Genomic DNA, 13,223 nt, shown 5'->3' with positions numbered 1-13,223 from the left:
GCACTTTGGTGATGAAGACTAAGAGACAACCCTAATGCCCTCTGGGTAACATGAATAATCATGTTTCATTTTGACATACCTCAAGAACTGAGCACAACTAGTACTCAAAATACTTTAAACTCTTGTGGGTGAGTTGATTAGAATATATTAAATAACTAACACTTTAATATGTGTGGTGGCCTTATGTAGGCTTTAGTTTGCAAAAGTGTTTGCGTGCGTGCGTGCTGTGCACCCCTCCCCCTCTTTCCCAAAACCAATGTGTGTCTGCCTCATAAGCCCTTGTTTTCCACCCTCTTCCCCCAGAGGGCATGCTCCAATTCCAGCGCACTGGCTAGTGGGTCATTAATTGGACTGTCTGATTGTAAGCACACATGGCACAATCATCCTGACAAACTGGGGTGAAGAGAAGTGTCCTGAGTGGAGGGTGCATCAGTAGAAGCTGAAAGCAGGGAATGGACACTTCATCCAAATCTAGCCTATTGTAAACACTCCTATTTCTGCTGTGGTCTTTTGTTGTACTCTCCCTATTAGCAAGAACACCAGGTTTGCATTGTATTAGAAATGGGGGAGTATTGTAGTGCCAGATACAAACTGAAAAGCTGTTATGTTGACTCTCTGTGCATGTGCTCTGCTAGGACTGGGGAGGGGGGTGTCAATGTGGGGATAGGTTAGCGGGGCTCCCCCTGCTGTGAGGGGCCGATAGAGATGGCGGTGGTCACTCTTCAGTGGGGGCAGTGTGGTGTGAACAGTACTGGGTGGGAGGAATTTATCTGCATTCCAGCCACATACCAGAGGCCAAGCAGTAGGCTGCACACCAGAGAGAGAGAGAGAGAGAGAGAGAGAGAGAGAGAGAGAGAGAGAGAGAGAGAGAGGGAGAGGGAGAGAGAGAGGGAGAGGGAGAGGGAGAGGGAGAGGGAGAGGGAGAGGGAGAGAGAGAGAGAGAGAGATGCGCTTGTACAGAGCTCCCACTCACACCACCTGCTCTTACTCTTGTGCTAGCTGACCTTTCGTGTGCTGCTAAACAAGGGGTCTGAGTTGTGAAGTTCACATTTAGAAAGGGGGTTTTTTGTCATAGAATGCCCCTGTTGGAAATGTTGTCTGACTCAGGCTAAGTTTAGTGCTTTAGATTTACAATGGCCCAGCACAACCCAAATATTCAGCCTCTTCTTGTGTCACATATCGCTTTACAAATATAGTTGATGACAGCTCAATTTATAAGGGTGCATTAAAATATGCATTAAATTAAGTTGCACATTACCAAACATTTGGCCTGTCTCTCGTGAAATGCATGCCTTTTTTGCTCAACATGCACAGTCCCAGCGAATTGCACAGGATAAAACTGTGCACAGAGCTCAGCAGCATTTTGCAGACGGATGGTCTTTGCCAGCTCTAAATTCAGAAATCGTGTATAATAAGAAGGAAGACTCAGATTACCGCCAAAAATAAAAGCTATTTTAAGAGTTCTGCTCTCATGTAAAGCTCATTTTAAGATGTTGTGGTACCTCCAAAAGCATGCCTTTTACCTCAGATAGCCCTTCACTGGATATTAAAGGAGTGAAGCATGTTTTGCAAGCAAAATTAATTTTGTGGAAATGTATCTAATGTAAAACAAACAAAAATAGAGCCCAGTGATTACACTTCAGGCAAAACAGTGAAGATGGGGCTGTTTTGCATGCATCCTTGCAGCTGTAGGAATGAGATTCAACCTGTTGTCAAGTGAATGTCATTGATTCTGAATTCTAATTGATGTATTAAGACAGCATTTGACTGTTGCTTTGTACGTCACAGAAGTTGCAGTGGAATTAAAAATGAGTAACTATTGCAAACTACTACAAGATTATACAAGTGTGGCTAAGCTGCAAACTGTCAACATGGCAGTGTTTCCAGTTTTATCCAAACCCACAGAGATGTCCCAAAAAGCAGTCAGGTGTGGGCTAACAGTATAACCGGTTGTGTAACGTGCGGGAGATCCCCACACGCTCTGCCATTACACTGCGACCTAATTACATTGTATGTCGGATGGGACGCGCCCGACCATCATAATGCTTCTGATCCTGGGGTCTGAGGATAGCACCCGTGACAGCAACAGTTTAGTGCTCTGTTCCGGCTGGCAGTTAACATCACAGTTCGTTTTCCATCTTTGAAAGCAGCTCTGTGGGATAGCATGACCCACCCCCCCCCCCCCCCCCCCCCCCCCCCCCCCAAAAAAAAAATTGCATGATGCTTAAAGGCAAGGAAACCTGATTTAAGTTACTTCAATGGACATGAACACTAACACAGAATCGCTCAAACCACATGTCCTACTTCGCTTACTTCCCTTATGAGTAATTTCGCAAAATAGTGGTGTATAGTTTCGAAATCGCCAACTGACACACATGCATCTTTTAAATTTGTTGGAAGCAGCCCACTTACTGCTGTTGGTTTCAGAGCTGATGATGAAAATGGCTCCTTTGTTATTTTTTGACACAACGCACACTGACTGTTTTGTGCACGCTGTAGGACATAGCCCGGCTCTCATTTCCCCACTGCTGCAATCCCTGCTGTGTCTATTATCAAAAGAAGTGGTTTACACTTCATATCACGAACCATTGACAGTTTTCCAAATAAATAAGTAAATAAACGTTTTTGTGTACCGAAGTAAAGTTATAAAATGAAAGTGTTAGCAATGGACAGGGAATTAAGATTTCATTTGGGAGTTTGCAGTGTAGTCAGCTTTGCAGTTCTTCTTTTGACTTCCCAGCAACGTTGTAAACATTGTGGGTTACTCCCAACAGAAAGAGTCACTTTTGATGAATGGAAATTCTCGCTCTCACATCATGACCCATCCTTCAACATATCTGTGTGTGTGTGTGTGGGGGGGGGGGCTGATTTGCACATAACATTGAACAGATGCTCAGCCTCTTTCTTTTACACTACTACACTACATATTCAACACCCTAAATTTGTCCTGACAAAGCTGCACTTCTCCAGTAGGTTGGATTAATACAGAATTTACAGCTGTCTTGTCTAAGTGTACAAGTAAGCCTAATGGGTCTGAATCGTCAAAGACAAATATGCCAGAATCCTAGATCAGCAGGCCCCGAGGCACATCTGTTTGATTAAAAGATACACACACTTTTGTGTCCATCTTCTACATTTTGCGCCCCTCAAAGTTGTGCGCCTGCTCGACAGCATTCGTTAGCATGACTTCATGACCTCTGTGCAATCTTCATTATATATTTGAATAAAAAATAAAAAGTAAAAATGTTTGGTTTGAGGTGACCTGGGGCACTGTGGTATTTGATCAGCTGCGGTTAGCTTGGTGAGTGTGCCCTGTTAGAGTACACATATGATTCAGGTTGCATATTTTGGTGGATTTACTCTTACCTCTTCTGAGGCCTATGCCAAAGTGGGACTGGATAGAAGTTGCCCTTTTGTACAAATCTGACATCAGTTTTGCCATTTATCCTTTAATGGGCTAGTTCAGGTCAGGATTTGAGTAAGAGCATCGTAGCCTCACCCTGTATGTACCTGAGGGGATAACCTACAGCTGCCTTACGCTGAAGTAAATTGGGCAGACATGCTAACATGTATTCTTCATTGTAAATATCTTATATGACTATACCTAAATGTGTTTTTTCTCTCTCTCTCTTTCATTTTTGGGAGTCATTACACAGTGGCATTGCTGACTATAATGTGCCTGCTGTCTTTGCTGCATCTTATGCTATTATAACAGTTGGATATTTTTTAATCTGCCTATTTTTATGATATTATCCCCCTAAAGATTTCTAAGGAGCTGCTTCTTTGTCCGTGCTTACGGCTGTTAGCATTTTTAGCACTTCTGCCCCTCATTTATCATTTTTACAGTTTGCATTAATTGTGCGTAGCAGCATTTATACCCAACTTTCAGTTGCTTCATTCATCCCCATTTTTGCTATTGTGATGTTTTTCCTCTTGCAAGATCTGCAAAGTATGTTCATGTGGATGAGAGAGTTTTATTATTTATTTCGCACCTTGTTAACACTATATAAAATGGCATTTTTATGCTTCTAATGAGTGTTGATAAGTAAGTAAATATAAGTGTTATTACTTGGGGATCAGTGATGAAAAGCCGTGTAAATAGTATCATTATCATGCTGTATCATACTGGGGTTTTTTTTTTTTTGTTTTTGCGTCAGAGGAGCACAGCCCTAGTCATTAATGTGTCAGCAGCGGGATGCCCAATGTTTGTCTGTCATTTGACAGTTTCCATTATACTATTAAATGGCCCATTCTGTTAATGTGGAGGAACATGAGAAATTAAAAAAACTATTTAAAATGTTTGAAAAGTGAAGCGTATATTTCTATATTAGACAAAATTATGCATGCAGCTTTAAAAAAAAAAAAAAAAAATCTCGCAGGTTACTTAATCACCAGAATCTGAAACAATCAGCTAGATTGTGATAGGATATAAAGGGTTTATGGCTTTCACTAAAGCTGCTTCACTTCTGCATTTTTTTTCTTTGCTTGTGTCTTACGTTTAACTTCCTTATATGATATCAGTGGATTTAATTTATGGGTAACTTGTATGAATCAGTGGTTTTAATTTATGGGTAACTTCTATGAGTCTGACAAAAGTTACCTTACATGCACAGTTATAGACACAGAGTCAAGAGCATTTGGTAAATTGAGGTCTGTTTGTTTGTTGTGCTGTTGTTAACTGTCATTAGGTCCAGTGCTGGTGTTTTTAATGAGTGACGTTTGAGTCTGTAGAATTTTAATTCCGTCTAAAAACTAGCATCTTCTGCCACTCTCCTGAGAGGACTGGCTCCACTGTCCCCTCCAGCGGAGCCACTGATTGTGTGAACTGTAACCTGAGTTTTGGGAGCAGTTGTGGCCCATAAGAAATGGGTGGTGTGTATGAGAAGAGCCAACAGGTTTGTGTGTGTGTGTGTGTGTGTGTGACGCAGTCTTGGCTTACGTGGATGCTTGAAATGGATTCTCAGCCTGCCGGCCCTGCCATGTCCCACCTGCACGGTTTACAATGCCCCTTTGTTTCCGGGCCCATGGCACTGTGGGATAGCTGTTATTTGAGAGGCTGGGTCCGACCACTACTGACTTTTCATTCAGGGTAAAGATGGTAAACTCCTGCTATCTGGTTTCATTGTTCCTGGCTCTGAATCTTGAAAGCTCTGTTCCCTGAGTGTGGGAGTGAGAGCAAAGCCACTCCAGTTGTTTACTCTGCACTCTTGTGTTTGCTGGCAAATGTTGGAGTTGAAGTCAAATGTGCTTCTTCCCACAAAACATTGAATATTAAAGTAACCACATTGTTTTGAAATAACTTCAGAGTTGCTCACAGTGTACAAGCCTGTGATGCCTTGGGCAATCTTGTCAGAAAACATTTTTCTATAGCCTTTTCTGTGCCTGGAGAGGGAGGGGTAGTTTTTAAAATAATTTCTTTTTATTTGGCAAATTCACTACTTTATTTTCTCATGTCAGCAAGATTTTTTTTTTTATTATATTGATTATACTGCACTTTCTACCTGTTTGTTTTCACGCATTTACGAACTTAATTTCCGATAAAGCATTTGGTCCTTTTATTCTTGCTCAGATCCTCTCAGCTGAATTCAGTCAACATCCCAACCTACAGTGTTTTCTTCTAAAAGTGGCTTTTACTTTTAATATTCCCTCTTTAGTTCACCTCTGTTGATATCTCATCTGTTGAGGAAAGAGTCACACATTTTATGTCACCTATTGAAAAGACATGTGAATAAATAACGCGATGGCTTCATTGGTTACAGACTAACTTGTAAGTTGTTGTTTCAGTTGTAGTCAGAGTTCTAGCCCACTTCCTCCTTGGCGCATCTCAACTTTGCTTCAAACGAGTCTAGGAGCAACACAGGAAGTCTGCCTTTCCTGTTCTCTGTGTCTGTTATTGTTGCGCCTCTGCTTGCTGGCTTTTATTGAGTGTAACCAAAAGGGTGAAAGGGGAGTAAGTGCGTCATCGATTCTGCCTTCAATTAATGATGAATCCTGAACATCGTCCTTCTTCCCCTGTCCATGACCCACTGGTCACATGTGGCCACACACAGGCGTACAGGTCAGTCCCACTCAGGAAGACTCTGCTCTGTCAATCTCTCTCTCTCTCTCTCTCTCTCTCTCCCCCTCTCTCCCCCCTCTCTCTCCCTCTCGCTCTCTCTCTGAGATTAAGCCCTTCAGGCTGGTCTCCTGCCAGCACAGGGGCTTTCCCACCAAGGTGAATGAGGCATAAATAGTTGATTTAATGAGATTTTTTTGACCTTCAGTTTTGGTTTATGTTCCGCATTGTGCAGTTCTCGGTGTAAAATGTAATCTGTTTCGTAGGATCAGTAATTCCTTGTGTGGCTGAGGAGGTGAGTCGATCAGAATGGATTGCTGTCAGAAGTTATTTATATCTATCTGTGTCTGACTGCCTATCTCTCTAAGACAAAACCACTCTATGTACAAATGACTATCATATACTGTGAGGTTGAAGAGTGCTGGGACCTCACAAATAGCTGGTTACTTGAGATTGTAGTAATTTCAGATGGAGTTACAGCCAGTCTTATCACAACATCCCACAGGTCTACTCTTACCTTGCCTCAGCCAGTGGGTTGCTGTTTTTTGTTGTTTAATATGTTTACAGGCCAGAGTTCTTAGAGTTTCTGGGGCAGATATTTTCCTCCTCTCTTTTTAAAGGCAGAGTAAGTGTTTTAGCTGGTGAAAGGGCTCATTCACGGTGGAGCTGCACGGGAGTGCAGGCGGCCGAGCTGTCAGGCCTCATTTGTATGATGCACTGTAAATGTAAGGGGCTCAGACTGCTGGAGCTCCTTATCATAACATCCTCTTGCATGGAGCGGAATATTTGTTCGGAAGCCCTCTGCCAGCCTTACATGCAGACAGGGAGCAGGGCCTGTTTGCTCTGCTTGCCACGACATCCCATCCAGCAGCAAAGATAGATAATGTATACGGGGCAACCTTTGGACTTTTTGCGACTGATAGTGCACTGGACATATCAAGATGAAGATGCGTGATGCGTGTCCCTGATTTTTTTAATGAGACTGGGTTTTAACCAAAGGCCGCCTGAGAACAATGGCTGAGGAGAAGTCTGTGGGTTTGAACGGTGTGAGATCCTGTATGTGACCAGTTCATATGTGTTTCTCTTCGATGATGTAGTCGTGATATGGAGAGTAAGGACACTCTGCGGGGCCTGCAGAAGATGGAGGACCGCCCGGAGGAGCGTATGATCAGAGAAAAACTCAAGCTCACCTGCATGCCAGCCTGGAAAAATGAATGGCTAGAGAGAAAGAACCGCAAAGGACCTTTGGTAAGCCTGCTCTTATATACACAAAACCTCCCGTGCAGTCATTTACGCACAACTTTTCATGCAGGGTTACCACACACGCGCAAGCACACACTCACGGCATCGCTCACCAGAGTGATTCTATGTTCACGGATGCAGATGTAAATTTCTTGCACGTGTTGGACTGCCTATTGACATTATCATATACTAAAAATGTCAGATGCGTATATGACACCGTCGACTCTTTCTCACGTATATGTTCAAATGAAAGGCTAAAACATGCCCATCCTTCTCATTGAACTCCAATGTTTAGGGCCTTTATCATATTATAGAGCTTTGTGTAACTATTTTCTCTCCCCCTCTCCTCAGGTGGTGAAGCCCATCCCTCTGAGACCGGATGGGAGCGAGGCAGGTCGACAGGGGGCAGAGGCTAGCAGCGACAGTCAATCCAGCTCTTCCTCTCAGAGCAGGGGCCGTCGCAGCCCCTCCCCTGGAACCTGCTCCTCTTCATCTAGCAAAACAGGCGGAAAACCTGAGTCGCCCGGTGTTCGCAGGAAAGGGGCATCCCCAGTTCCTGTAAGTACCATTTCCTTTGACTATCAGGAAATTTGGGGAAATTTCATATGAATTGTCCTTCCATTATGTCAGAGCCTTTGTCCTTGTGTCTGTATCAAAACAAGTTTATTTTTTGCATTTTTTTTTGGCTTTTAGCTTGTTTAAACTTTACTTGGTAAGATATTGTGGGGAGAAAGTTCTTTGCCATCTTTAAAGCTCATGTTGTAATAAACGCATTAATGATGTTTATTTAGAGGTGTACAATATCGATAGTGCTTTTAATGCCAAATAAAAAGGCTCATCTGGATGTTACAGTCCCTATAAGTAGCACACTCTTTATTTGCAATATAGAGATCCTTACTAATACTTTGACTCAAATGTATCATGAGTGAGAGCATATTGCAGTTGTCATTGTAGCATGAATGCTGATTTGTGTGTGTGTGTGTGTGTGTGTGTGTGTGTGTGTGTGTGTGTGCGTGCGTGCACATGTGCGCACAGTTTCAGAGTGGCAGAGTAACACCACCCCGAAGAGCTCCCTCCCCAGATGGTTTCTCACCCTACAGTCCAGAGGAGACCAACCGCAGGGTCAGTAAGGTCATGAGAGCCCGCCTCTATCTTCTGCAGCAAATAGGACCCAACTCTTTCCTAATTGGCGGAGATAGCCCTGATAACAAATACAGGGTGTTTATTGGTCCTCAGGTAAGCATGTAACTAGGCAGATTTAGCCAGTCTTTAGTAAACATTATGTTATTTTATTTACCAGTCCTTCTATTCTTTGGATTGTACACATAAACTTTATCCAAACATGTTTACATGGTGAGCCAAAAACCCAAAACTGTGGAAAATTGCACAAGGACATGCATTATTCTATGTGTTACTCATGTCTGAATAAACTTGAATCAAACTGTTTTTCTTCTTCTCAGACCTGCAGCTGTGGTCGAGGAGCCTTCTGCATACATGTTCTCTTCGTCATGTTACGAGTCTTCCAGCTAGAGCCCTCCGACCCTCTGTTGTGGAGAAAGACCCTCAAAAACTTTGAGGTAACAACCACATTCATTCTCTTAGTACAAATATTACTTTTCATCCCTAGTCTTATTAGTCTGGCCAGGTTTGCCATTTGATGCATAAGCTTTCTTTTTACCTTTTGCCTCAATGACTGTCTGTTGCCTCAGGTGGAGAGCTTGTTTCAGAAGTACCACAACCGACGGAGCTCTCGAATCAAGGCTCCCTCTCGGAACACCATCCAGAAATTTGTGTCACGCATGTCCAACTCTCATGTTTCCTGCACCTCCAGTACCTCCCCCTCCAGTACCGAGAGCAGGTCAGTTCACAATTGGCTGTTTAGTGTCATGACTCATGTCTGAAGCCCCTGTCCTAGACCTCCAGATCATACACAAAATTATGCTGTGTGTCTGTCTTATGAACCAAGTGCGCATATAGGAACAGTTTACCCATCTTTGGATTTTCACCATTTTGTTCTTGCCTTGCTCATCTCTCCTTGATACAAAAGCCACATATCATTTGAGTATAGTCACATTCACACAACCCCTAGGTATACACTGTATACTCATTTCCAGCTAGAGGTGATACATTTTTGTCTTAAAACTACATAAAACCCCATATAAAATTCTTTAAATGTAGGAACACAGCACATATTCATACCTGTCATTGTTTCAGGAACTTTCTTTAGCACAAAATGTCTCATGAAAAAAAAAAAAAAAGAAAGTTTGCAACTGTCTGAAAACCAATATCTGGTATTTGTGTGTGTGCAGTATGAAGGATGAGGAGGAGCAAATGTGTCCCATTTGTCTGTTGGACATGCTGGATGAAGAGAGTCTGACGGTGTGTGAAGAGGGCTGCAGAAACAAACTGCACCACCACTGCATGTCCATCTGTGAGTAACAAGCACATAAACTTAACTTCAGCAGTCATACAGTCCTCTCCATGCCTAGCACCACACCAACATTCATGCACACAAGTATAACTGCCACAGGCTATGGCATTTCGATTGGCTTAGAGAAGTGAAGAGCAGGGAATGCTGCTGTTAATGGTCACAGCATATGATGTCGTAGTGAAAGGTTATGGTTAAACATGTTCTAAAACGTCAGTTGAATACGTTTACGTATGACTGTCTAATTGTTAAGGCAAATCTGGTGTTTTCCCTGTATTCTTTACTTTATTTATAAGCTTTGCAGTGTGGTTTCCTATCACTCTTGACCATGTGATGAGTTTTTAGATGCATGCACTGTAACATTTACATTTCACACTTTTGCATTTTTTGCTTATGACTGCTATAAGAGTCATTTGACATTCATAGATACCTTGCAGTCACCCATGAAGGAAGCCCTTTAGACTAGACTCTGTCCAGCTGGTTATTGCCACTGTTGCACTGAGTCTGTAACTAGCTAAAGGAACAACTCTAGAAGCATGTGTGTAACGTGATGCTCCTGGACCACAGTAACTTAGTGAGAATCAGACGTGTTCATCTTGAGGTCTGGCCCTCCTTGACAGCACTGTCTGATTAGAATGGCAGTCTGTTTGAACTGGCATCGTCCTGTGACAGGCAGACAGGAGGTGTTGCCACCTCCACCAAAATGACAAGGAACTAAAACTTTCTCTTACTCTCCTTCAGGGGCAGAGGAATGCAGGAGGAACCGTGAAGCCTTAATTTGCCCTCTTTGCAGAGCCAAATGGAAGTCCCATGATTTTCAAAGGTAAATGTTTCCTTGCCGGAAAAAAGACACTCCTGATCCTAGAACACATTCCACTCCCTTAACTCTTAAAAAGACACGTCAAGAACTTGGGACATTGTTATGCCTGTTATACCGGAGATGGGTTGGCAGCAGTTTCCTCTGATGAGAGTTCAGACAAATGTTGAGAAACACTGCTCAACTTTTAAAGGGTATGTGGGTACAATGCCTGGTAGTGCAGGGACCAAGAAAAGCCCGTGCAAACCTTGCCTTAAGAGTTGGATGGCACAGTGTACCACAGTGAGCACTCACAAATGTGCCAGACCAGTCATATATCAGGTCATTGTCTGTCAGTCTTACTGTCAACAGACCGAATTTAGGTCTGGAGTCTGTGAAAGTTTGCCAGGTTGGGGCAGTGGACAGCACAGTCTCTTCCAACTGACTAGGGATGGGTCCTTATATATCCTCTTAAGGAGTGTTCTAGAATGTCTTTACTCAACCTCGGAGCACAACAGATGACACTAAATTGAGAACGTCTGCAAAGTAGTTATCATTGCGGTGTCTCTCATCACAGTTTTGAGTTCAGTTCAGAAGCATTTTGGATCTTATTCGGCTAAATGGAGATGTGTCAGAGAACCATGAAAATGTGAGTGGTGTGCAGGTATCTGCAAGGTTCAGTGTTTCAGAATCTGATGTGTGTGCATATGCTGGATCTACTTCCCTTGGTTAGGTGAGCTAGACAGTCAGGCACCACCCATGTTTTGTGTGTCTACCTGGGACTGAAATGGCAGCGGTTAGTCAGGTTCACTTTTTTTTTTTCAGACCCTCCAGACATGAATGCGGCTCTAATGTGGGATTCTCCCCACACAAAAAACCTGAAACCATACCCAGTTGTTTTTCTTTGGGAAACTGCAATTATTCTAATTTTGTTACATAAATCCCCCATTTGGTATAGCCACGTTTAAGGTTGCGTTCTGGTTTAAGCAGATTCAGACAGGCCAGTTCATTTATATTCATAGAGAGACATGGTCGTCATGCTTGGACAAGTAATGGAAAACATGAAAATGCCCTCCATCCTAGCATGGGCTGAGCTTGGTTTTTAATGCATCTTCTGTACATGTATATTTATACCCACAAAAATAAATCATGTCTGTGACCAGATTCTTAGACCTAAGTGCTTGTTTGAATCAAACAGCTGTAAAATGCTTTCCATCAACTTGTGTAAGTTTAAATATTTTAGCATTAACTGTCTTTTTAAATGTAAGATTTATCCAGGCTTAAAAGGGTGTTGTACAACTGCATTTATGATCTGGTTGGTTCTGTTGACTATCTATTTGTCCCCTAGGATCAGTGTAAGTGGACATGACCACATGTTGTGATGTCTTAATTGTGCTGTTGTATTTGCAGTCATGAGCTAGCATCCGTGGTAGACAGCTCCTCTGGCCGCCCTCAGACTCAAGCCTCCTCCTCCTCCTCTGCCTCATCTCATTGTGAGGGCTCCAGACAGACCCAGGATGGAGACTTCACCCTGCCCCACTACAGCATACAGCAGATCCCTCAGACTTACAAAGAGCTGGCTGAGCCATGGATCAAGGTGAACTGTGCAACTGTGATACCTTTGAACTTTCTAGAGACTGTACATGGCTAAGAAAATTCAATTTGAAATGCTTTGAAAATGTCTTTCTGGGCGACTGGCAGTTTTTCTCTTGCCGTGTCTTTTCCTTACTTATCGTCTCCATATTTCACTTTTCTTCCACTTCTCTCTCTTAGGTATTTGGAATGGAGTTGGTAGGCTGCCTCTTCTCCAGAAACTGGAACATCAGAGAGATGGCCCTGCGCCGTTTGTCCCACGACGTGAGTGGGGCTCTGCTGCTGGCCAATGGCGAGCGCTCGTTGGTGGGTGCAGGGCTGGGCGCAACGGGAGGCTGTGGGGAGATCTCTGGAGATGTGGTTGTGGAATCTTGCTGCAGTGTGCTCTCCATGGTCTGTGCGGACCCTGTCTACAAAGTCTACGTGGCTGCCTTGGTGAGACCCAGTGTACATTCATACCTGACACTGTTTAAGTTAATGAACTGAACACTCCCTTGGCATAAATAAAGTTGAAGCAATATGGCTTAAGCATCACAAGGCTACCAAACTCTAGCAGCTAGGGAAATTCTCCAAGACCTTTCTTGGACTACCCCTGTGATAGTTTTGGGGAAGAGGAACACACAGGGCATGACAAAATAAAGGCGGGAAAATGTTATTTCTTGACCAGGGACCAGTGTTGAGATGTAATAAAATACTAAACAAAATACTTAAATACAAAGCAGATAATCCCTGTAGTTACTTAAGATACATTACCAGGTACATCACCAGCGGATAACTTTCAGCTCAGGAGTGTTACAAATCCAGTGTAAAATCACATGTTCCTCATCAGTCCAGTCATTGTTACTTTTCCAAACCCACAGCTCAGACGCTAAAATCCTGCTTCTAATGGACACAATAACCGAGGCTATAAATGAGTTGCTATGCTCGAGCCCTAGCACACTTGTGACATAGTCAAATTGTCACAAAGTGGAAACAGTGCAACAGATGATAAGGCCGGAGATACTTAAGGACAGATTTATGAAATGCTTTGACAAGAATTAGATAATGGGAAGTCGGCCTAGAAAGACACTAGTTTCATCTCTGTCCTGTTGTTTACTTCTCTGGAGTGC

At 43.0% G+C, this 13,223-nt stretch overlaps 1 protein-coding gene across 1 annotated transcript in view; it reads left to right on the top strand.

Annotated features, from left to right (window-relative positions):
• map3k1 (mitogen-activated protein kinase kinase kinase 1, E3 ubiquitin protein ligase) overlaps positions 1-13,223 on the top strand; it is a 35,479-nt gene that overhangs the window by 14,503 nt on the left and 7,753 nt on the right. The window contains exons 2-10 of the mRNA XM_030768698.1: positions 7,153-7,303; positions 7,649-7,855; positions 8,333-8,533; positions 8,758-8,874; positions 9,007-9,155; positions 9,607-9,728; positions 10,467-10,548; positions 11,932-12,118; positions 12,295-12,549. Coding sequence (XP_030624558.1) covers positions 7,153-7,303; positions 7,649-7,855; positions 8,333-8,533; positions 8,758-8,874; positions 9,007-9,155; positions 9,607-9,728; positions 10,467-10,548; positions 11,932-12,118; positions 12,295-12,549 — 1,471 coding nt within the window. The remainder of the gene's footprint in view (positions 1-7,152; positions 7,304-7,648; positions 7,856-8,332; positions 8,534-8,757; positions 8,875-9,006; positions 9,156-9,606; positions 9,729-10,466; positions 10,549-11,931; positions 12,119-12,294; positions 12,550-13,223) is intronic.

Source organism: Chanos chanos, chromosome 3, assembly GCF_902362185.1.
Source record: "Chanos chanos chromosome 3, fChaCha1.1, whole genome shotgun sequence".
In the NCBI taxonomy this organism is placed as follows: domain Eukaryota; kingdom Metazoa; phylum Chordata; class Actinopteri; order Gonorynchiformes; family Chanidae; genus Chanos; species Chanos chanos.
The sequence above is the reverse complement of the archived record's forward strand: the minus strand, read 5'-3'. Positions and strand labels throughout refer to the sequence as shown.